The sequence below is a fragment of the Anopheles aquasalis genome, chromosome 3 (assembly GCF_943734665.1).
Source record: "Anopheles aquasalis chromosome 3, idAnoAquaMG_Q_19, whole genome shotgun sequence".
In the NCBI taxonomy this organism is placed as follows: domain Eukaryota; kingdom Metazoa; phylum Arthropoda; class Insecta; order Diptera; family Culicidae; genus Anopheles; species Anopheles aquasalis.
Window position 1 is genome coordinate 22,791,596 of NC_064878.1, and position 23,744 is coordinate 22,815,339.

Here is a 23,744-nt window from a genome sequence, read left to right on the forward strand (position 1 = left end):
CCCAACCGGTCACAATGTACCTTGGTAAATCTAAATCACGAACATCTTGCCGCACTGGTAGACAAATGGGCTTGATAGAATCTGCAATGGAAAGGGAACGAAGCGTGAACGCATGATCATCTCGTGAGTTTTAGAAAAACTGTTTACTTACAAGTGAATTCAATGTCGTGTGCCATTCGAATCAATGCAATGTCGTGCAAGAGTTTGGAAGGATTGTACTGAGGATGCACGACCGTTGATTCGATTGCCACGTCCGCCGGTGGATCGGTACAAGATTTTTCTCCATTACTATAAACAATGCAATCAATCGGTTTGCTTCTATCCTGTTCGCCAAGCCGTACTTTAGATCTGTTGGAGAGGCACGAAAGAAACTCACGTTATGTTTGTCCATTAAAAGCTCGTGTGCTTCTCTTCACACGAAACTTACAGCATCCAACCGTCCCGAGCTTGCACACAGTGGGCCGCCGTCAATACGTAGCGATTGTTGATCAACGATCCTCCACAACCGTCTCTTTGCACACCATTTTTCGTGTACTGAAGCACTGCCATCCACGGATAGTCGAATGGCTCGGTTTCATTGGCCCACGATAATTTTAGGAATGTGCTATCACCGCATTCCTCCGACAACAATGGCTGTCGTTTGACGATCTCCGTTTTTTGGCAGCATATGCCTCGGTCCACACCGAGTAGAGTGCAATTGGCAGCATTTATGTAGTTCTGAACGCTTTGCTTAGGTGGTGTGGGTGATCGAACAATGTGATAGATGTTCCGACAACGCTCGATTGCCACACAGAATCCTGCTTTGCGGGTTGGTGTCTGGCAGGCTGGATCGCTTTCTGTAATGGATCGTCGATGAACCAGAAACTTTATCAGCTAAGCTTTATCTTTCTACTATCTCACTATATCGATATAACAGCACTGCAATGCTACTTACGGGACAACACACTGCACACGTGGATTGCTACCAGTAAGCAAGTCAAAATATTTCTGAACGTCATCTTTCAACTTTCTTGCACTAGACGAAGCGGCATGCGAAACAATAAATGGAACGGATGGATATCTCGATGGATTAGTCGACGACGCACGCGTTATTCTCTTGTTACAAGCACCACCACAGATTGTTACGAACGGAGGTACAGCCAGAACTGAGAGCCGTATGATTCGCCGCTCCGTTTATAAGCGGACACCACAGTTGACTGCCGTTCACTCTCATGCTCGAGAGGGTTCGGAAAAGCTCAAGAGTCAATTGTTTATTTTATCCGTGTGTGTCATTTGTATATATAACCCGGAATTCCGAGAATTTTCCGTGCCTCATGATACCGATGAGCAGTAGGTAAGAGGATGGCGTCATGATAATACATTGTTAAATTACATTACCGAATACATTGTTGATTCATTCATGACTTGGTAAGAGACATTTTCTAACATCAGCATGGCTAGGCCGAAAAATTGACGGGCCTAACCTCCACACAGCTGCCCTTGATAGTGACCCACATTTTGTCAGCACCGTTGCGCGAGGGAAAACATTGCTTTCTTGCTGTTTGTGTTGTCACTTTGCCAGATGTTTATGTTGATATTTGATCATTCGAGATCACTTCAAATATCTTCGTTTCGTCTTTATGTTTGATTTAAGTTTGCAAACATCAAATACTACACACATCAGCTCGTTAGCACCAGCTCATGCATTAAGTATAAAAAAAGTTTTCATTTCTACGATTAAAAATGTCTTTTTTTCCAGTTGAACAGTTCGTGCCGATTTTAGAAAGAGATACGTGAACGTATTGCTACATAAATGGGATATAACATTATATAACAGACCGATTCAAACATACGGCTCGTCCGTGCTCATAAATATTAAAAAAAATCACCTTCGAGTGTGATTAACCGGACGACGCATATCTCTCAACGGATCTCTAGTTATTGCTCGATGTTTCATATCATAGTTTTTGCCACTTTTATAGCTCTCTTCCGGGAATTCGTGCTAGTCTTGATGTGTTTCTCCGACACGGTGCGCTGGAATTTCGTGAATCATCATATACCATGCTTAGGAGTTCCCGGAGGATTAATGGATTATATATCATCACCATTATGTATCATTAACATAACTGATCAAACCGCAACATAATCATCTTCCGCATCATCAACATCTTCAAGAACTCGACGGTGCCCGGTTGTTTTCGTTTGCTACTGATGAGGATATGAATGTTTATGTGAACAGTTGTTCTGCTAAACACGCTTATGAACGGCTGCAACTCTATATACAAATACTCAACATTGCTGATCCGGAGCACCGTCCATTGACTTTAACATAACACAGCCTCCAGAGCACGAAGTGGACACCACGACCGGTTGTGTCCGTTTGCGGCTCAGCTGTTTCACCTCCATGTCACTAACACAACACAACACTTTTTGCGACTGCTTCTCTCTCTCTCTCTCTCTCTCGTTTGCTATGATGAGAACGATTGTAACGAGGGAACCGATGATTTGGTTGTTCTAATCGCGTGTCGCTCCACCGCTCGTTCACCAAACCGATTACCAAAATGATCTACCAAGCGCTTGGCTCCATTCATGCATCAGCAGTCACCCACGCGATCCGAGAACTCTCATATACATACATTGCTCATCGGGTGAATTCCCAACTCACTTCGGGATGTGCCACTTGCGCCGAGCACATGGTCCAGCGCTTTTTTTTCCTATTTCGTGAACTCGTCACGCGGCATGATGTCACTGGAAACAGCAAGTTAATCCAAGCCAACCTTCCGCGTGCTAGCTGTGCACTGATCAACAGATACTCCAAACCTGATGATGAGCGGTGTCCAAATCAGACTAACTGAGCTCTAGGGATGGTCACAGTCGTTTGCGATGCATTTACTTTTGCAAAACCTTATCTTGACAAATACATTCTTACTGTGCTATTTACGGACGACTATCTCACTGTGTGTGGTTGAGATTGGAATGCACCCCACAGGGAGTTTGCTCGGGGTGGCCATGTCTCATCGCGCGATGATCGTCGCGAGCATCAACCAGATGGAGAGGGGTTGGGTTTTAGCTGAAGGCAATCGTGCGTCGCTCACCATAAACGCCAAGTAAGTAGACGGCCTCCCTTCTATCTCTCTCTCTCTCTCTCTCTCCGCACAAACTGCAACATGCTTGACGCAAGCGATGACTGAACGAACATCTCATTTTGTTGATGGACTTTGATAACTTGGAAACAACATGGAAGAAAAAACTGACTCATAAATTCCCGTTCTGCGATTCTGGGAGCGTTATCAAATGCCTCGGCGATGTTGCGTCGAGGCTGAACCTTTGAGCGATGACAGCTGCAACCTCTTGTATCGTTACTGCTTTAGCTGCATTGGCCGACGGAGAAGCAGAAAGGATTGCCGAAGGAGTTATGCCGGAAACGCTTTCCTCAATGTCGTCGGTTCGTCGAAATCCGTCAGATAAGGAGCAAGCTAAGACGAACAAATTGTTTGTTTATGCTAGCGTAAATTGCAGCCTCTTGGATCCTCTGGTACTAGCCGACTCATGAGCTAATCGTTGAACGCGGGAAACTCTCTCCCACAGTATCGCTTGCGTTTCGATTAGAACGGACACTGACTCGGACTAGAACAAATTAGGAAAAATAACAGGAGTTTTAGCGCGTGATGAGGGGTATTATTAAAATATATTTCATTATGTTGGAGTGGTAGAAAACATGTATTTTTCGTAACCTGGCCATCCACTCCACTACCGGCGCATATTTCTAATTATCCAATCCATATAGCTCGACACACGAACATAAATTCCCGGGGCACTCACTTTCCCACAAGAGGGCACACCGGCCGACACAATTCCATACTGGACGAATCGAGCCCCCACATTTGGTACGTAGAAAGCCAATGGTCCTCCCGAATCGCCTCTGCAAGAGTCGGTTAGGTTCTTTCCACCAGCACACATATGATATTCCTCCGAAAGATATCCCGAGAAACCGTGTTCCGCCAATCTTCGATTGCATTCCGGTACTGTTACCACATCCATCAATGCCTGCAGCAAAACATTGGAAGACGTTTGGTTCTCAGTCATACCCCAACCGGCCACAATGTACCTTGGTAGATCTAAATTTCGGACATCTTGTGGCAGTGGTAGACAAATAGGTTTGATAGAATCTGTAACCGAAAGAAAATGCATGATCTTCGGATGATAATCTAGCGTGTTTTAGTAAAGCTGCTCATTTACCAGTGAATGCGACGTCGTGTACCATTCGAATCAATGCTATGTCATGCAAAACACTATACTTTCTATACGCACGATGCACGACCATTGACTCGATTACCACATGCACCGGTGGATCTGCGCAAGATTTTTCTCCATTGCTATACACAATGCAATCAATTGGCTTACTTTTGTCCTGTTCGCCAAGCCGAACTCGAAATCTAATAGAGAGATAAGAGAAATCATGTCATATTTGCGCATTACAACGTTATTCTCATATTAGCTACACGTTCGTATGATTCCATGATGGTTTTTCGATTCGTAATGCAATGCACATTGGTGCACATTGGTTTACGTGTTCGTACGGGAGAATTATTTTAAGCTGTTATTGTTTTGGTGAATGTATGCCTAGTATAAATGTAAAATATGAATCAAATGTGAGTGGGTCGGTGGGATTTCTGAGTGGTAAAATATGAGTAAACGTCAGAGTTTTCAGCTGCTTTTAGGCAAGAAATGGCATGTTTTTATACAGATTTATTGTATTGTTACTTTGGCCGCAAAGAAAATCGTGGCTTGTAACGTTTTCGTTCAAACGTAGCTCTTAGCTCATATATAACCAATTGAAATGATTTTTTAATTGCTAAAAAGGTTACACAAATATTAAGATGGGGGCCCAAATACGTTCTATAACTTACAGCTTTGTATGAAACTCTGTTTGAACACAGTGCGCGGCCGTCAATACGTAGCGATTGTTGATCAACGATCCTCCGCATAGATCCACTATCATACCATATTGCCAATACTGAAGCACCACCATCCACGGGTACTGGAATGGCTCGGTTTCATTTGCCCACGCTAGCTTTGAGTATGATGTCGTGCCGCAGTCCTCGGGCAATTGAACAATTTCTGTTGGTACGCAGCACACTCTTCGTGCTACACCGTCTCGGGAGCAGTTGGCACGTTTTATGTAGTTCAGATGCTTTATTTCAGGTGGTGATGGAGACATAATGGTGGCGTAGATGTTCCGACAACGCTCGATTGCCACACAGTATCCTGCTTTGTTAGTTGGTGTCTTGCAGGTTGGATCGTTTTCTGTAAAGTGCATCGTTGATGAAACGGAAACTATATTAATAAATCCCGACCATCTACTGCTCATGCTCGCTATCACAATATTTCAATGCTACAGTTACTTACGGGACAGCACACTGCACACGGAGATGGCTAACAGTAAGCAAATTAAACTTTTTCTGAACGCCATCATTCAACTTGGCGTACGAGAAAGACTTCTACTTTGGACCACGATGTACACGTGTTATTCTTTTGATGCAAGCATAAGCACAAGCGCTCACAGTGAATGCTCAACTAGTACTGAGAACCGTTCGATCTGCCATCCATTATTAAATGCTGTAAAAGTTTTTCGCGATACGCACACTAGCTCAATTGGAAAGGTTCTGACATGTTGATCATATATTTCATCTGTGAGTGTTTCATATACAATCTAATCGCATGAAAACCAGGGATTTTGTAAGATTATGTCAATGATGAGAATTTAACCTAAATTATGGAAGGATGAGTAAGTTGAATGAAAAAAAAAGTCATGTTGTCATGCGGGCCGGACAGCAATTCGTTAAAATTACAATTATCAAATCCGCAAGCGAGGCAAATTCGTTAACATACTGCCGTACAGCATGTTCAAAGTCCACGAAACGAGAACTCCCTTGTTTAATCATCAATAATTGTTCAATTAAACGAGCCACTCAACCCCACAAATTAACCACCGGAAACGATTACAATCGTGTTTAAACGCTGACAAACAGAAATCAATCATACGGCCACCGGATGCTTTACGGGGCTCCACTATACCCCACCGTTCACCCATACACTCATTACACCGTGATTGATGGTTCTATCGCACCACGAAGCCTCGATGGGCCGGGTTCATTAAACGGCCAAAAATATCGCCAAAAAATCCGGCTGCGGCATCATTAATCGCGCTATGATTAAGCATGACATTATTGACAAAACATATTACCGGCCGGCGTGGCGCCGTTCACCTTTGGCGCTCTTTCACTCTGTGCTCCTTGCTTTCCGTTGGGATATTCCAGTTTTTGGAGTGTAGACCGGGATGACGGCTGGTGCCAGCGTCGATCAATCGTGAAACATGCGGTTTCATCAATTTCACCAGCTCCTAATCGTACATCAAATCTTGTGCTTCATTTGGCGCCACTCTAAATTCACCGAGACGCAAACCATCAAACCACAAGACGCACCGTGAAAGTGTGAGAGAGGGAGAGAAAGGGAGTTAAGAAATGTGATTAAGTGTAGCTGGATGATAGCTCGAGATGCCGGAAATCGGTTCTCGAACAACAGCAACTCGTGCACCAGGGAAGCAACAATCGATCCCTGCGAGTGCGATAAGAGATGTTTTGCATTCTGGCTGCAAGAAGTTTGCGAAATGAATGAAAGAGAGCCGATGAACGCGCGCGAGAGAGAGAGAGAGAGAGAGAGAGAGAGAGAGAGAGAGAGAGAGAGAAATTCTTTTTGCTGACATTATTTTCAATCAATGCCCGAAGTACGCTTCCGCAAGGAAACCCTCGCAGGGCAAACAAATTGATTTTCAATTTGTTTCTTCCGACCACCAACCACCATGTCCCCCGTGGTACTCCACCGCGCACCCTTCTGACCTTTGGAAAATAAATCGTCCTGAAGTCGGCGATCGCTGCAAGGGTCTGGGAAGTAAATCTTATCGGCGGTCGGCGGTCGGCGGTCGGGTGGTGAACGGTGAAACACAACGTCACCTCCCTCCCTGGCCACCGGTTCCGGTCGATCATCTTTCGGCAGCACTTGATAAGGAATGATTTGGGGCGAAAGAATTTCGTTTCATTTGTTTTTCCCTTTCTGCAAACGAGGGTGAAAAGGGTTTCCACTTTTCTCGGCTTTCGCGGGGGTTCTGGACCCCTGGTTGCTTAGCGAAAAACGAACGAACGGAACGGTGTGCGAAAAGATTTTCCGTTCGAGCATGGAGCCCAGCGAGCAAAGGGAAGGCAGCTCGACACCGCCGTTTCTCGATTTTTCGAGATAATCTTATCGATAAACACATCGCCGGTCGGATGTTTTTCTCGCTCGCACTTTTTCATGCCAGTTTCCCGTTCCACCGCAGAACGAAATCGCAGCCGGAGCGGAAGCATCGTGAGTGGCAAATTGAAAAGTTTGTCGTCTCGGCGTAGTTGTTGCTGTCGTGATGATTTGCATCCGTTTTGCAGCTTCGCCGCAACCGAGAAGTGCGCGCGTGGTGCAATGAGCAATCGCGAACCTGTCAACGGATGGCGTTTCTTTTTACCGGATACGACGGATCATGTGAGACCGGAACTTGTTCGCCCGGTGTGCCGTTCCTGGCCGATTTCACTTTACAGGATGTTTTTCCGAGCAAATTTCTACGCGACGGTTCTATTTTCCGAGCGCTACTTGCTGGTTTGGTTTGGGGAATCTAATAGGATAACACTCCGGAGACTGAAGCAAAAGCGGAAGCCTGAACCTGTAGCGACTGTGTTTGATGTGCATCACGTAGGAACAGACAGGAACAAAGTGCTCACTCGAAGGGAGATGGTGAGTTGATCAGGAAATCGTTACCTAACTTTGACACTAACAGGGAGCTACAAGAGCACGGATGCGAGTGCTGTAGTTGGCGCATTCGGTGTTTGCCCTTTGCTCCTCGATCAAGGAAAGTTCAAGAGGAGTTAAGTGCTAAGCCAAACGTTGATTTGTGCACTCATATTAGCCATTGGTATGATGAATCACGTTTGACTTTTAAATCTGTATGCAGCTCGATGATCGTGAAGTAGTCGATCAAGCTGGAAAATATTGATCGATCAAGATATTTGATATTGTTGTGGCTTGAGCAGCAGCAATCAGTTTTGCTTGTGCATAATGAAGTGCAAACCAAGACCGTCACCAAAACTGGAACTTCAAAGTAGAGTGAATGTTGACTATTAAATCGATCGTGATGAGCAGGCTCACGCTTCCGACAATGCATCGTGCTGATGCGGATGGGTCCCCTTCTGGGCAGCAAAAAATTAAACGCTGTAATCAACGGCATTGGTGGGAAATTCCGAGCGCGATAAGATAATAACTAGCAAACTGTAGAAGGCAGCAGTATTCTAACTCACAATCAGTGTTGTCAGTAATGTATAACCAATCTGCGAGCGAACGAAACACAATCTTGGGGAATTCCTGGCTTGCCTGAGGGTTGGATTGTACACATTACATTCACAGATGCAATATATGGTGGAGCTCAAGAGCCGCAGAACCCTGTCAATGGAGTCTGTGTGCGTTTCACGGTCCACTCTGTAAAAGATAATAGAATGAAGCATAGAACCATACGGTTGTCAGTTCTAGTTAAGCCTCCTTTCCGATCATACAGTAGCGTCCAGAAGTTTGCGCTCTTGTTAATCGTCGGCTAGTCCATCGAAGCTGAACGAAAGCAGATTTCACGCTCGAAACACCGCTTCTTTCGGTGCCCGATCCATCGGGTGCGGGTTGAATGATGACGTTCAGAAAAAGTTTAATTTGCTTACTGATAGCCATCTCCGTGTGCAGTGTGCTGTCCCGTAAGTAACAGTAGCATTGCAATAATGTGATAGCGAGCATGAGCAGTAGATGGTCGGGATTTATTAATATAGTTTCCGTTTCATCAACGATGCACTCTACAGAAAGCGATCCTGTCTGCGTGACAACTACTTTCAAAGCAGGATACTGTGTGGCAATCGAGCGTTGTCGAAACATCCTCGCCATTGTGCAGTCACCAACACCACCTAAGCAAAGTGTTCAGAATTACATAAAAGGCATTAACTGCACTCTACCCGGTGAGGCACGAGGTGTATGTTGTCAACCAAAAGAAACTGTGCCTGAAATTTCACAATCCGAGCCACATGTATCACATAAATTGCCCGAGGACTGCGGCACAACATCATACTCAAAGCTAGCGTGGGCAAATGAAACCGAGCCATTCCAGTACCCGTGGATGGTGGCGCTTCGGTTCATTAAAAATGGGATAGAATCGGATCAATGCGGAGGATCGTTGATCAACAATCGCTACGTATTGACGGCCGCCCATTGCGTGCAAACTCCGGATGGTTCGAAGCTGTAAGTCATCGTGATATTATAACTGACCTTCCAACAGGTAGTTTTATTCTAATAAGACCGCCTGTAAACATTGCGTGTTCAGTAAGATGACAACACAACAAAATCATACAAACTTGCTGCTAGCATTGACGTGAGGGAAAACAAATTTTTATTTCTTCTATTCTTTTATCACAGAATTAGAGTTCGGCTTGGGGAACAGGATAAAAGCAAACCGATTGATTGCATTGTTTACAGCAACAATGAAACGATGTGTGCCGATCCACCGGTGGATGTGGAAATAGCATCAACGGTCGTGTATCCTCAGTACAATTCATCGACTCTCTTGCACGACATTGCATTGATTCGAATGGCACAGGAGGTCACATTCACTCGTAAGTGAACAGTTTTTCTAGAACACGCTAGTTTGTCATGAGAGGATCATGTTTTTTTTTTCTTCTTTCGGTTACAGATTCTATCAAACCTATTTGTCTACCAGTGCGAAAGGATGTTCGAAATCTACTTCTACAAACCTATACTGTGGCTGGATGGGGCATGACTGAGAATCGAAAGAAATCAGACGTTTTACTGCATGCCCAGCTGGATCGGGTGGAATGTCCTCGGACATTATTCATAAACATGCTTTCTGTGAAACTTTCGAAGGATTACCAAATGTGCGCTATTGGGAGGAACCTAATTGACTCTTGCAGAGGCGATTCGGGAGGTCCATTGGGCTTTGAAGTACGAAACGTGGGGGCTCGTTTTGTCCAGTATGGAATTGTGTCATACGGAGTCGCTTCTTGCGGGAAAGTAAGTTTTCCAGGAATGTACACTCGTGTGTCGAGCTACATGTATTGGATCATTGACAACATACGTCCCTAATCGTGATGCACTCAACTAATATGTATGAGTTTATGCAAGCTGTGAAACATGTATGTTTTCTTTTTATAGTGTAACATAATCAAAATAAATTTGAATAATGCTCATCACATCGTGGCTACTTTGTATTGTTTTCACCAGAATTGTTCCAGTAAGTATGCCAACTTGCAAATAGTCTAGCTCAAGTGCGACGGAACTTTCCCACGATAAGCGACCAAGGAGTCACCAAGCACTAAACATCCCAGATTCGTAGGTCGCTATGTTTCTGCTTCCAACGACCGGATTCATTGCCTTGTTCCTTATCAGTCAGACGTTTGCCAGGAAACATGAGTTCATATGCTTCGTGCTCTGCATTACAGCGGGAGAGGGCAAAAAGCAGGTTTACCGATGATTAAAACAGATTTCGCCTTAAAAGTGACTGAAAACAAGAAAAAAAACGCGCGTCAAAAGTAATTTAAAAGTATTGCACACGCATGAAATAGTACTTTATTTTCGATATCGCAGAAAGTAGGAGAATTTTTATCGCATCGCATATGCCCATTGCAATTCCTAGTAATCATCAATAGCTCACTCTCCAGGGTTATTCACAGAATGTGAAAGTAATGTAAAACAAAAAGTACAGTCGACTCTTTAGCTCCACACAACCACAATTGAGCTAGTGTGCGTATCGTGGTCCACTCTGCAGTCTCTTTTTAAATGGATGGAGTTTCGAAAGCCGCCAGTTCTTGTCGAGCATCCATTGTGAGCGCTTGTGCTTATGATTGCATCGAAAGAGTACCCCGTGTACATCTTAGACTAAAGCGGAATTCTTTCTCGTGCTCCGAGTTGAAAGATGGCGTCCAGTAAAATCTTCATTTGCTTACTGATAGCGATCCACGTGTGTAGTGTGTTGTCCCGTAAGTAACTGTAGCATTGCAATATTGTGATATCGAAAATGAGCAATAGAATGCGAACTTTACTGATATAGTTCACTCTACAGAAAGCGATCCTTCCTGCTTGACACCAACTAACAAAGCAGGAAATTGTGTGGCAATCGAACGTTGTCGGAACATACTCGCCATTGTTCGGTCGAAAAAACCACCTAAGCAAAGCGTTCAGAACTACATAAAAGGTGCCAACTGCACTCTACCCGGTGTAGCGCGAAGTGTATGCTGCCAACCAAAAGAAGTCGTCCGACGACGAAACTTATTGCCTGAAAACTGTGGCAATATTGTACACCAAAAAATGGCGGAAGGCAATCAAACCGAGCCATTCCAGTACCCGTGGATGGTGGTGCTTCAGTACTCGAAAAACGGTGCGCAAAGAGATAGCTGCGGAGGATCGTTGATCAACAATCGCTACGTATTGACGGCGGCCCACTGTATGCAAGCTCGGGACGGTTGGATGCTGTAAGTTTTGAGTGAAGAGAAGGGATTGAGCTTGTAATCGCCAAACGTAACATATGTTTCTTTCGTGCCTTTTCAACAGATCTAAAGTACGGCTTGGCGAGCAGGATAAAAGTAAAGAGATTGATTGCATTGTTTATAGTAATGGAGAAAAATCTTGCGCAGATCCACCGGTGGATGTAGCAATCGAATCAACGGTCGTGCATTCTCAGTACAATCCTTCTAAACTCTTGCACGACATAGCATTGATTCGAATGGTACACTACGTCGAATTCTCTTGTAAGTAAACAGCTTTTCTAAAACTCGCGAGATTATCAGGAAAAGATCATGCGTTCGCGCTTCGTTCCCTTTCGATTGCAGACTCTATTCAGCCCATTTGTCTACCAGTGCGACAGGATGTTCGAAATTTATCTTTACAAAAGTATATTGTGACCGGTTGGGGTATGACTGAGAAGCTTGTGCCATCCGACGTTTTACTGCAGGCAATAATGGACTCGGTGGCAATACCGGAATGTCAAAGAACAATAACCAAACGTGCCAATCGTGCTCGCCCTATCAACCTTTCGGAGAAATACCAAATGTGCGCGGAAGGGAAAGACCATGTAGCCGCTTGTGAAGGCGATTCGGGAAGTCCTTTAGGGTTCAACGTACGAAACGTGGAGGCAAGATTTGTTCAATTCGGAATTGTATCGGTAGGAGCCAATAATTGCGGTGAGAGGAGTATCCCAGAAGTTTACACTCGTGTGTCGAGCTATATGGATTGGATCATTGAAAACATGCATCCGTAATCGTGATGTCTTCGTCGATATCGGGTGAGTGTATGGGTAAGCTTCGAAAAATACACGTTTTCCTCCAATGTAACATAATCGGATGTATTTCATAAATACCAATCAGCCTGATTTGTTCCAGTATGTCTTCTACGGTACGTTCGATACTGTTGGAGCGAGTTTCCTACGATAAACGATTGGCCATCGACTCATCAAGCACCAAAAAAACCTCTGTTTCGCAGATTGCAATCCATTCTGACATCGCTGCCATGCTTCTTATCAGGCATTGTTTGGAGTAACCGGATCACTGGAAGCGCGTCGTGTGCTAATCAGCTTGAGCTTGAACTTGAATTTCTTGGTCGTAGCGTAAATTCATTGAATGCGCAATCGCGTCCAGTTCTGCGTCTCTACATCTGCGTCTCTGCCATTATTCTCCGAGTTTCATGTATTTTTGGTTGTTATCGTATCGCGCTCAGATAAATCGTCAAAGAGAGAAACAAAGGCCAATATTTCGTCTTTACAAACTTTGTTTTCCGATTCTTTTTCATTTTAAAACGAAAGAAATAAAAAGTTTAGAATTTGTCAATGTTTACTAGCATTTTGATGTAAGAATGTGATGATTATGGCGATTTTCCTTTCAGAACGAGCTACTAATGTTTATTCTAAAAGTTTAATAAATCAAAAGAAATCTTAATGGTGTTATCGCTTAATTATCGGGAGATGCACTGAGCCATGCAGGACGTAATATTTTCATACAGCATTCAAAAGCGAAAATAACAAAATATTCTACAAAGTAAAATAAGTTTAGACAGCATAAAAAATATTTTCCATGTAGTCTCTCACAGAGACTCTTGATATTACAAAAGTGCACCTAATTATTTAACTGCACTGGTATTTTACAAATGTAAAGATTTAAGAAAGATAATCAAAATAATATTAGTCAAAGTTAAAACATTATGCGCCTAAAGGATTGAATTGCTTTCCACATCTAGGGCATCAGCTAGTGGTCAATGAATCAAAATAAGAAACGATACCAAAGCCTCAAAGAAAAGATGCAAATGCGACGCAATACACGAAACTTAACCATTCAATTTTCCGAAATGTGTTTCGAACATTTGCGCAAAAGCTCCAATTGAATCTAGCGCCCTCGTTCCTGCACTTAATGAGCAATTTCGGTTCGATGTTCGTTAAAACATCATATTCCCACGCCATCGCTGCTGTCGATGGTTAAAGTTTTTTGATTGAGTAACGTTGCCTAATTAGTGGCTAGATGTTTCAATTTAGTCGCCACCATCATCAATCGAGACGCGGGACCCGGCGCCCTTGTTTAGCACGAGCACGAGGTTCCAGGAAAAATGGTACGCGATCTGCGATGGGAACTAAAGTGAACTTTACCCGTTCCGCGTTCTGCTCCCCGACAGCAACTCACGTGCAGCAAGGCGCCACAAACAACAACACCCGGTGTGCCGGATGCCACGAACATTCGCCGTCCGTTGGGGCATTCGTTGGTGCACTTGCACCAACAATGATAATGGTGTTGATGGCTGATGATGATGATGCGCGAAGTAAGGGAGGATTCGCTCATCAAAACTCTGCAACGCTGAGGCCACAGCGTGAAGCACAAGTTTTGCACTCCCGGCTACGGTTGGCGCTTCTGAAGCTCCTGCCGTTAGCAGCGTGCGCGGTTACTGTGCGATAAGCTATCATATGGCTTTTCCCCCTTTCTCACGATTTTCACTTCCACTCGCGCTTTCCGTGTGATGACGAGAAGCGGTCCAAATGCACAATCCGGACCTTGGAACTAGCCCAAATGGCATATCGAGACGCCGCACAACGTTGCGTTGGCCATTGGGACTAACCCGGGGGGCGGGGGCGGCTGGCACAGGTTACTGGAAGGTTGTTGTACGGAAAAGTTGTCCGTCCGTCCGGCCAACGAAGCCCTTGCCGATCTCCGGCAAACAAAGTCTTTTCTCGCGCGCAAATCGTACCAACGGTCGTCCAATCGGTGGTTTGTCCGGAACTAAAACTGTTGAATCCGGATCCCGGAAACGATGCAAGTGCGAGAATGTTTTGGGTTCTAGTTTCCCACTGTGGCGAGGGTGGGGGGGCCATCGTGAGAACACCAGCATCAGGTGCAGGTCCGGGAAGAGTATTTTATTTAATTTATATTTTATCAAGGGATTAGGAAAATCCGGCGTGGCGAATTGCGAATGGTAAATGAGGCAATTTGTATTTATGAACCGGAACTCCGAGCCAGGTGCTTGTTGCCCCGTCAGGTTCTCAGACGAAAAGAACAGAAAAAAACCTCCAGAAAACTATGATCGGCCACTACTAGATGATCACTATGGGTGAGAGATATTCACTTCTTCGTGATTGCACCTACTCAGTACTCAGCCGGGGATTGAGAAGAACTGTGACTACCGGGCATGTTTCTGGCGTTTTTGCTAGTACTCGACTCGATAGCATTGACCATGAATTCCTTCTACTCGATTTTCCCGTTTTTGCTCATCACTCATCCACGGGCCAAACGCTCCCACTGCCGAAAGGTGCTGGTGGTGAATGCAAAGCGATCGAAATTGAGATTCCGCATTCCGGGGAGCCGGTGAAAGACGGATTACCGTTCCGTCCGGCAGTCCGTCTACTCTCATGTCTCGGGCGCCCACGATACACAGACTGACCGACCGGTGCGCGGTATGTTGAAAACTTGTTTCAAATTCAATTTACTGGCCGACCTTGCACGTCGACCACCTGCAGCAGAAGCAAACTTCCAACAGCCAAAGGCCACCAGAAAACCTCCGTTTGCGTTCCGGAGAAAATGGAAGGAAATTTGCATTATTTTCCATTCGCTAGTGGTTCGGGTTGGTAACTACTTGGACGGTGCCGCACTTTGCCCTGGCTAGTGTTCGTGGTTTTTGGAATATTTACATTTTTAGCGAACTGTGGTTTTGGTTTGGCTGATGGGATGCGAGTTAAGTTTAGTGCCCAACAATTGTTTACATTCTTTCGGTGAATTAGTAAATGGAAACTACCTCCTTTTGGGGGTCTCTAACTCTGTTTGATACCTTTCACAGCTCGGGGATTCGGATTATGAAGTTCGAAATTGCCTTCTATCGAATAAATAGTCGCAATATGTCTTTCACCTTGCTTGGAAGAATTATTCTTCATCTTTTTTGTAAGGAAATAGTATTCAAAAAACCATCTTGGTAGCTTTAATATGTGATAACGATCGACCTATTTATAAGATTGCGTTGACGTTACAACGGCCCATAATGATTCCTTATATCTTCACCCTTATCTTATCGCTTAGTTGCTTTTATCGAGCACCATCCATTGTGGTGCAGCTTTAACTTGACCTTAGGGTCCAGTCTGGTCGAAGAGACCGGACTGTCGCGTGTTCCGCCAGGTCGTCAGGTTGTATCAATCGATCCACCGTCTCCTTCCGGGCATTATCCTTTCGTACCACGTCGCGGTTGGCATGCCAGATTGTTACTAGAAATTCCTTTTATCCCCACTGTATCGAATCCCGATCGGACGATAGGGACGACGAAATGGACGCGTGGTGATGAAGCTACGACCATTGCCATCCGCCACCGCCACACGTCTCGATAACGGATGACTAAGGGTGAAAAGATGTCTGTGCTCTCCCTGTCAAGGTTCAGGCTAGGCCAGGGGGCCAGAATGTTGTTTTGCTCCCGCACGCCACGCTTTCTCGATCGCGCGTGCCTTTCCCCTTGACTACAACTCGTTTTCGTCGGGGACGACGAAGGTTTCGTCCGGCGACACAGATACCATCACTTGTTTACCGTCACATTATTCTTCGTTAATAAAATGTCAATCATTTCGTAGCCAGAAAAGGATTCCTTCCTACGTTTTGCTCGCTTCTTCGCTTGCGATGCGTCGACCGGTCTGAAGGCCGACTTCGATGAAACCTTGAAGTTCTCCGACACAGCAGATTTGATCAGAGAAGAGAGCTTTCGTAGAGAAGGGCGTGCGGAGGGAGTGTTGAGGGAAAAAGCCGAAAGCTCACGGTAGCACGGTTACCGACATCCGGTACTGGGTGGACTGGGGTGGTGCTCCACGGTTCCATTACTTCAAGACATCGTCCCCCTCCCCCCCGAGTGTGAAGGCATATTGTGCTACGGTGTCCATTGTCCTGCCGCATGATATGGCGGGGTGGGGCAGATGATTAAAAGGAGAAGCTTGTCTCGTTACTGTTGACGAAGGAAATGCTATCTACGTATGGAAACGCACACGAACGCACACACAAAAAAAAATCAATCCAAAACAGCATAAGGAAGTGTTGCGGAATATGGGGTGTTGCGGGCGAGAACGGATTGGGGGATGGAGAAGCCCATGTCATGCGGACAAGCAAGGATTCTCGGAAAAGGACCTTAAGACCACCGCCACAACGAGATGTGAAAAGACATGCGAATGCGAGTAAGACGGCATCTTATTCGTTCTCTCTTTTTTTTTTAACAAGCAAGGATCCACCTCGATAACAGCCCCAGAGGTCGACGAAGGGGGTGTCCGATGGTAAAAAGTGATAAAAATGGAATTCTTTAATCCCACCATCCAGCCATCGTCCGCCAGCCAAGTCCTTGCGTCCGCACCGGAAAACCCGCGGATTGTTGTCGCGAAGGACGTGCTCGCTAGCAAAGCTGCTCGCAACGAGCAACGTGCCCGATATTGAACTGATACCGCAGTTCAATACCGTACGTCTGTTTGAACACTCTCACAGCACTCTCAGCACCTCCGTCCCTGCGACAAGTGTGGCTTACAAAGAGGATTTGCTTCTTTACTGTGTGCCTGTGACTCGAATCCGGACACAGAGACCGTACAGCTTGGCTCCGATAATCTGGAATCTATTGGTTGGAAAGCCGGGACCTCGCGGCTGTTGAGTGAATGGAAAAACCATGTTTTCGGTGCAGGGATTGTTTGGGCTGCTGGGAAGACGATTCGCTATCAGGGACTGAGAGTCGTAGCGTATGATGACGTGAAGCGAAGCTTAAAGTGTAAGATACCAATAGGTGAAAGTAAGTTTCATTAGCGCGTACACTGTCACTGGCATAGCTATAACATTTATTTGATGGTTTGCAATATTTAATTCGGTCTTGCAATGGTACAGCAATACAATATTTCTTCGCAATTGCGAATGCTTAAACAGATCTTAATTATACAAGGGTCTTACAGTAGAGTTCTTGTGGATTAATACGTTACTGAGATTTTCACCAAGGTTTTATTACTAATTTCCAGGCGGAGTGCATAAGACAGGACAGTGCAATGAAATTATTGGAAGTTTTCTTTAGTCATACACAAAAGCAATGCAAACGAATGGTGATTACGTAAGTTTTTTTATCAATCGAAGCAAAACTGAACAAGTTACAGATTTTTTTTAAATCCGCGTTTCATACAAGGCTCCATGCAGCACGCTACTTTGAAGAGCGTTTCTCAAAACCAACATTTTCAAAGTCGGTGTCCATCGTACCGTAAAAACTACTTGGCCGTTTTGAAAATTTTTACACATAATTTGCACACTTTTTGCCAGGTAACCCCGTCGAGAGATCATTAAAATTGTTTATACTTTTTTTTAAACAATTATGTAAAGCTCGTTTTTTTCGGCAGAATTGGCAGAATCGCAAAAAGCATCACTCTTTAAACTTCAAAAATCTGCCAAAAATCGAAAAATTGAAATATCAGCAAAAACTCGATAGACTTATAATCTTTCGCAACGATGGGCACCAGAAAAAGTATGTTTTCGAAGACACGACTGCCTAAATTTGATGGCAGGGATTCATTTTTCAATGAATGTTGCTCAAAACAATACCAAATATTTTTCAAAAGTTGTAGATTATTATGTTATTTACTTGAAAAAATAAAGTTGAATGGTTACGTCACAAAAAATCGTCAAAAATGATCCTTGTTGTGGTAAGAAACTACCGAAGCCCCCCGCCGTAAGCCACGAAATGGCAAATCAAAACCATCTGTAGTTTAATAGAATGGAACTCCAGTACAAACTTACTTTGCACCATTGTTCCAGACCATGAAGATCCCAAAAATCCAGTTTCAATGAACAATCTCACTACAAATCCATCATTAGTTCCAATCAGTTTCAACTTGCTCGATACTAACATGCTGCGAATCCTGGCAAGTACTTGCTATACCTCAACACGGCACCTATTAGATTAAAGCGACGAGTTTCTAATACCTCGTACAGTCTATACTCCCTTACATGTGTTCTGCATTCGAGTGTCTGCAAAATGGTGATAAAAATAAATATTTATCACTAGACCGACCGCCCCAAAACCCAACGCTACACATTACCGCTTAATTGTCATTAAGTCTTTACCCAAAACCACTAACCATACGATCGAGGCGGCCTTAGCATGCCACATCCGGGGAACAGCGGAGTCCAAGGTGAGAGTTTTGCACCGCAGCGTGCAAAGGGAGTAGAAGTATACCTCTAAAAGGTCTATTTAGTTGAATCGGATTTTCTTTCACGTAGCCTCTTTGGAACCTTCGAATCATTTGCTATGCGTCTAATGTTCCAATTGCTCGCTGATGATAGTCGCTGGCTATTGTTTCTCCGCAGCCGCTGACTTGAGTGATGCTTGTTGAGTTGAGCTGCCCGAACGATCACCGAAGCGTGGAACAGGCATGTCCTGCCAGTTGGTAAGACTGTCCTCGATTGCCACGATGGTACGCAAAGTAGTTTGCGCCTTCCAGTCGGCGCCCAGACTGCGGGAAGGCCACGAGGTACGAGCAATCTATAGTAACCCTTTTTTCGCAGCCTCGAACCAACGTCACGGAACGTGGCACACTCGCGGAAGGGCTTTTTAGGAGGTGGGCCGGCCGGAAGTGTGGCGTAAAGTAGTGCACTTTAATAATAAATATGATAATTTGATGATTATTTTATGAGCCTTTCCGAAATTTGCATTCAAACGGGCGTCGGAGTGTGTATGCTAGCACACCCATAACTATAACGATAACAATAATGGCAATCAAAAATGTATTAAGCCGAGGCGCAATGGCGCAAATGGTCGTATGCATGACAGCCGCCGAGATGCGGCAACGAGGTCCCGATGAGGGTACTAACCGGCAGAGGCTAGAAATGGACCATCCACTCTGCTTTGTTTGAGAGCGAATCGTCCGGCAAGTAAATTAAGGACAAACCAAACCAAAGACAACAGGGCCAGTGGTGAGGTTTGATAGGCACAGTGAGAGGTCAGGCCAATGGAAAACACCACATCATGCCACATCAGTGAACATAACGCGTTGCCCGTGACACTTGACGTTTTCGCTGGCAAATGGTGGCATGTCCGCGCTAATGCGTGCTTGTGGATTACCGGATGAAGCGTGGGCAGTCCGTGTTTCCGCAAGTTTGGTGTACTTTCTAGGGTCAGCCATTGTTGGCATTGACGTTAACTCGTGCACTCATTTTCCGTTCCACTTGCAGCGCTACTTCTCATTTCGCTTCTTTGAAGTCAAGTGCTGTATTGACAACCTGGACATGGAACCGATTGAAAGGATGGTGATCAAACGGACGGTTACTGGCGTTGTGGCGCGTGTAATATCGGGAACTCATGCTGCTCCTGATTGGATCGAAGTTTGCTTTATTTTCGTGCATTCCGTGCAGTGTAAATGTGGCAACGAATGTAACAATAGGAGCTAAACGTTCTACTAAGCTGCAAGTTCTCATGGAACGACGGTTGAAGTATCAATCAAGTTACCTGTTGTGACATTGTTGGAATCATAGCTAATGATTTGCTCACATAAACAGTTTGAAAGAATATTTTGACTACAGAAGAATGTCAGTTTAAGAAGTGCGTGGTGCAATCTGATCGATTTCTTCATAACCAATTACGTGATCCCTCACTTTGCCTCTGGATAATTATTTATTAATCGAATTCAATCATCAATCAGTTGCCAATGTTTTACTTCATGACGCACGAGCACGAACACGTCAGATGGGATGCGTGTATATTGATAAACATAATTTGGTTTTGTATCGCTTGGATTAAACCAAAGTTCAACAGAACGCATATTGGCTACATTGTTTGCAGTACGGAGGTGGTTGAAAAAGAAAAACTAATTTTCTCTCTCAGCAGCACCTGGCCTACAGCAGGTTGCTGACGGTGTGGCAACACCCTCCTGGTGGTCCCAGAGTTAATTGGATTGCCATTCTGCCGAGTACCATGAGCGTTTGAAGAGGTTGACCAGAGGCATCTCATTTCGCCTCGATCGATTGTTTACAAATGCTCTTTAACATTACCTTTTCGCCTTTCTCTCACCAATATGCACCACTATTCAGCTCTAAGTAACTGGATTAATGCATCAATCCTGCACCGTTTGGCTACTTTTCCACAGCTGAGGGTGTTAGCTATAGCCGGCGCAAACACGCATTCAGCTTTCGAGCGGTTTCGAGTTGCACCGTGAATTCATTATCATTTTGTCTGATGCACCGCACTGATACCGTGGAAATGATGAATTGCAGCTCATTGCACCTCGCTCCTGCAACGGAGGGGTAGCTCCGCGGATCCACGCCCCATGAAAAGCGTCTGATTGCGATTCGATTGAATTGTATGCGTCGTCTGTGTGCTTGTGGTTGGTAATTAAGGTAGCATTTTCACGGGAGCAAACATAATCAAAATGCATGCTACCGCGTACGCACTGCATTCGAGCTCGTATTGCGTTCATTTGCTTTTTTTTTTTATTTCTTTCGTTCCTCTGCAAACTGACTGGCCACGGTTTCATTTATGCACACATTGTTCGCATATTTTCGGCGGGTCTCCCCAATGGGGGTATCATTAACAATTTGCAAGGCTAATTATGAGCCGATTAATAATCAACTGATCATTATCGGGCCTTCCACATATTTGTCAAATATTCATCCGATAGCAAAGACCGATGTCGGAAGGGAACGGATAAAGCATCAAGCATCAGTGTCATGCGCTGCTGGTGAGCCGGGTCCCGGGAATCGGAGTCCAAATCCTGTCTTTAAATTAATTATTAATGTTTTTCTCAACCATTGTCCGGCGAGTCCGGCAACTCATTGCTGTTGTTGTGAAGTTCGCTTATTCTCTGTCGGTCTGCAGCGCCTTTCGAAATGAACTCTTATTGCTGGCTTGCAGAGAAAGCGGGCTGCTGGCGCAATTATCATAACGTTCACGATTCCTAGCTGCGAGTTGCTTTTCATTTAGTAAACCGTCTTCAGCGCATCCTTGCGCCTCCATGGCCCTGATGATTGGGACATTGTTGCTGCCCGTTTACGATGCATTCCGGCATGGCAGCATCAACGCAACTTCTCCAACTATTGTTTCCAAGCCATAGTCAGTGCTGCTGGCCTATGGAAATGGGATAAAATCACATGCATCGTTTGAGCGTCTGCTGTTGAGTGAGTGCTGGCTGGATGGTAAGTCGGAACAATGCCTAAGGAAACGTTACTGATACGACGCAGCGACGTACATCCTGATTCGTGCACAGGATACCAATGTTTAGACCGGCAGTAGACCACAGTGACGGTTGTTTGCAGTTGAGGTCTAGGATATTCCACTCAGCGAACTTCACGAGAAAAGACTGTACACTGCAACCGGTGGTTGGGATTGCTCGCCCAGTGTCGCTGCTAGTGACAACGATGGTCCATCACGATACCCCTGACCCTGGTCTTCCCTGTCCCTGTGGCGAGGTATTCCGGTCTGGATGGTAAGAAGGAAACTAAAATCTAATTAAAGCCACGCTGTATCTCCGTGATTATAGTTTATTATGCGGGAGCGGTCATCATGGCACGAGATGGCCACGTGGTCTTGGTACGTAAAATCGAGTCACAACAGAGCGGCAACTAGTGATACAGTGCGGTCAGATGTACCACGGATTTTTACAGACATTGTCCTTTGGAAGGAGTGAACGTCCCTTGAAATTACTGCCATTACGTACGGGGCGCATTTCTTTTGATTGACCATTTCGGGTGATCTATGTGGAGCTGTTGATGTAGAGAGCTTGAAGTTGAAGTTCCGAGGATATGTTGGTCAAAGATATTTTCCAGACAAATAAAAACTAATCGCAGTAAACCACTTGTTTTAATTTAAATTATTTTTTTCAAAAAAAATGTTAAGGGAAACCGATGTTGGGGAAGAGAGATTTTAAACCATCATTGAACCATGATAATCATAATCATGAATATACAGAATAGCATGAGAAAGTCTCTGATTCTGAAAAAATAAAACATTTATTAGTTCTCGCCAGTCGTTCTGTTTTTTCCTAAAACTTTTGGTTTTGATTAAGATTTAACCGTTTGATTCACTTCAGACTAAAAGATACAAAAGACAAAAATATATTCTAATAAGATAGCATCAATGAAACGAAATGCACAGAGAAATCGGTTGGACAGATAGAAAGGGGGAAAGAGTATAACAAAAACAGGGTGTAGACCAACGATCTCAAACTCATATTAGCATGCGCGCCGCAGAAGAAAGTATCAACCAGACCGCGGGCCATTTCACAAAATAATTTAAAGGTGCATGGCTTTGTTAAATTTCTACCAGCAATTCCAGGTAAAGGAAATTCCAAAACTGGCAGCCGCGCTGGACAAACGAAATGATGCAGCTCCGTTGTCTAAAACCAATGATGGAGGCGCCAGGTAACCGGTGCAATTGCATACTCCCAGGGGTTTGTAATTGAAATTTAAATCTGTGGCAAATGTTGTAGTGTTGAAAAAATATTTCTTCATTCCATTTTTCGAGCATTACTGTCATTGCAGATTTGTCACTTATCTTCAATTCCAACATATGCATAGCATAAAATTACCTAGAGCATAGAATTAATGACCAAACTTAACATACAAATACACTGTGGATGTGGCCGTGAGCGGCGAGTTTTAGACCCTTGGTGTAGACTGCATAGAAAAATCAAAAGCTCCACTGAACGATTGTAACAATGCCCAAATGCTTCAAACCAGACTTTCCCAAAAGCCCAAAAGAAAAACTCCCAAATACACCCGGTCCTTCAGCACGCTGCCTGTGCTAAATGCTAATTAGTTTGTCTCTTTTGTTAAGAGGAGAGGCCACTGTCGAAATACCGTCTACTGCAGTCGAGCAGCTTAGCAAGATTGAGTTTAATAAAAGGAAAATCGAGATACTTGGCTGTCATGTGCCAATTGAAACACAGACACAGCGCGAATGAATTATCTTCTCACCGTGGCCCGGTGCTACAAGGACGGTGGAACGTGCGTCCCGGTCCCTTCAATTAGCACGGCTTACACATCGGATCAACGTAATTACACTCTAAACACCGTCACCGATCTGATGATGACGGAAACTGGCGGATGGATCGCTTCGATGCTGCTAACCGATGGCCACCAGTGGGCCCCGAGGACAGTGGCCGCTCCGTTGCCATCGGTAGCAAACGA

The 23,744-nt window shown here is 44.7% G+C and overlaps 4 protein-coding genes across 5 annotated transcripts in view; 2 read left to right on the forward strand and 2 right to left on the reverse strand.

The window, feature by feature from the left end:
- The window catches only part of LOC126576116 (melanization protease 1-like), a 2,945-nt gene extending 491 nt beyond the window's left edge, over nucleotides 1-2,454 (reverse strand). The window contains exons 1-4 of the mRNA XM_050237230.1: nucleotides 935-2,454; nucleotides 428-836; nucleotides 152-348; nucleotides 1-81 (exon numbers count right to left, since the gene is read on the reverse strand). The exon at nucleotides 1-81 is cut by the window's left edge and continues 491 nt beyond it. Coding sequence (XP_050093187.1) covers nucleotides 1-81; nucleotides 152-348; nucleotides 428-836; nucleotides 935-998 — 751 coding nt within the window. The 5' untranslated portion in view covers nucleotides 999-2,454. The remainder of the gene's footprint in view (nucleotides 82-151; nucleotides 349-427; nucleotides 837-934) is intronic.
- A 1,179-nt stretch (nucleotides 2,455-3,633) lies between these two features.
- On the reverse strand, nucleotides 3,634-5,546 carry LOC126576117 (serine protease grass-like). The gene is made up of 4 exons (XM_050237232.1): nucleotides 5,389-5,546; nucleotides 4,890-5,286; nucleotides 4,219-4,415; nucleotides 3,634-4,148 (listed from the first exon to the last, which is right to left on the reverse strand). The coding sequence occupies exons 1-4, from the start codon at nucleotides 5,453-5,455 to the stop codon at nucleotides 3,730-3,732; spliced, it is 1,080 nt and encodes a 359-aa protein (XP_050093189.1). The 5' UTR covers nucleotides 5,456-5,546; the 3' UTR covers nucleotides 3,634-3,729.
- Nucleotides 5,547-8,565: 3,019 nt separating this feature from the next.
- On the forward strand, nucleotides 8,566-10,301 carry LOC126577659 (melanization protease 1-like). The gene is made up of 4 exons (XM_050239449.1): nucleotides 8,566-8,801; nucleotides 8,904-9,336; nucleotides 9,511-9,707; nucleotides 9,785-10,301. Exons 1-4 carry the CDS (start codon nucleotides 8,735-8,737, stop codon nucleotides 10,192-10,194), a joined length of 1,107 nt encoding a protein of 368 aa, XP_050095406.1. The 5' UTR covers nucleotides 8,566-8,734; the 3' UTR covers nucleotides 10,195-10,301.
- Nucleotides 10,302-10,896: 595 nt separating this feature from the next.
- Nucleotides 10,897-12,832, forward strand: LOC126577658 (serine protease easter-like). 2 transcript variants are annotated; one of them, XM_050239446.1, is made up of 5 exons: nucleotides 10,897-11,087; nucleotides 11,159-11,579; nucleotides 11,659-11,855; nucleotides 11,937-12,388; nucleotides 12,471-12,832. In XM_050239446.1, exons 1-4 carry the CDS (start codon nucleotides 11,024-11,026, stop codon nucleotides 12,362-12,364), a joined length of 1,110 nt encoding a protein of 369 aa, XP_050095403.1. In that variant the 5' UTR covers nucleotides 10,897-11,023; the 3' UTR covers nucleotides 12,365-12,388; nucleotides 12,471-12,832. The 2 variants fall into 2 exon arrangements, with proteins under 2 accessions (XP_050095403.1, XP_050095404.1); XM_050239447.1 differs by having other exon boundaries at nucleotides 10,899-11,087; nucleotides 11,171-11,579.
- Nucleotides 12,833-23,744: the final 10,912 nt, after the last annotated feature.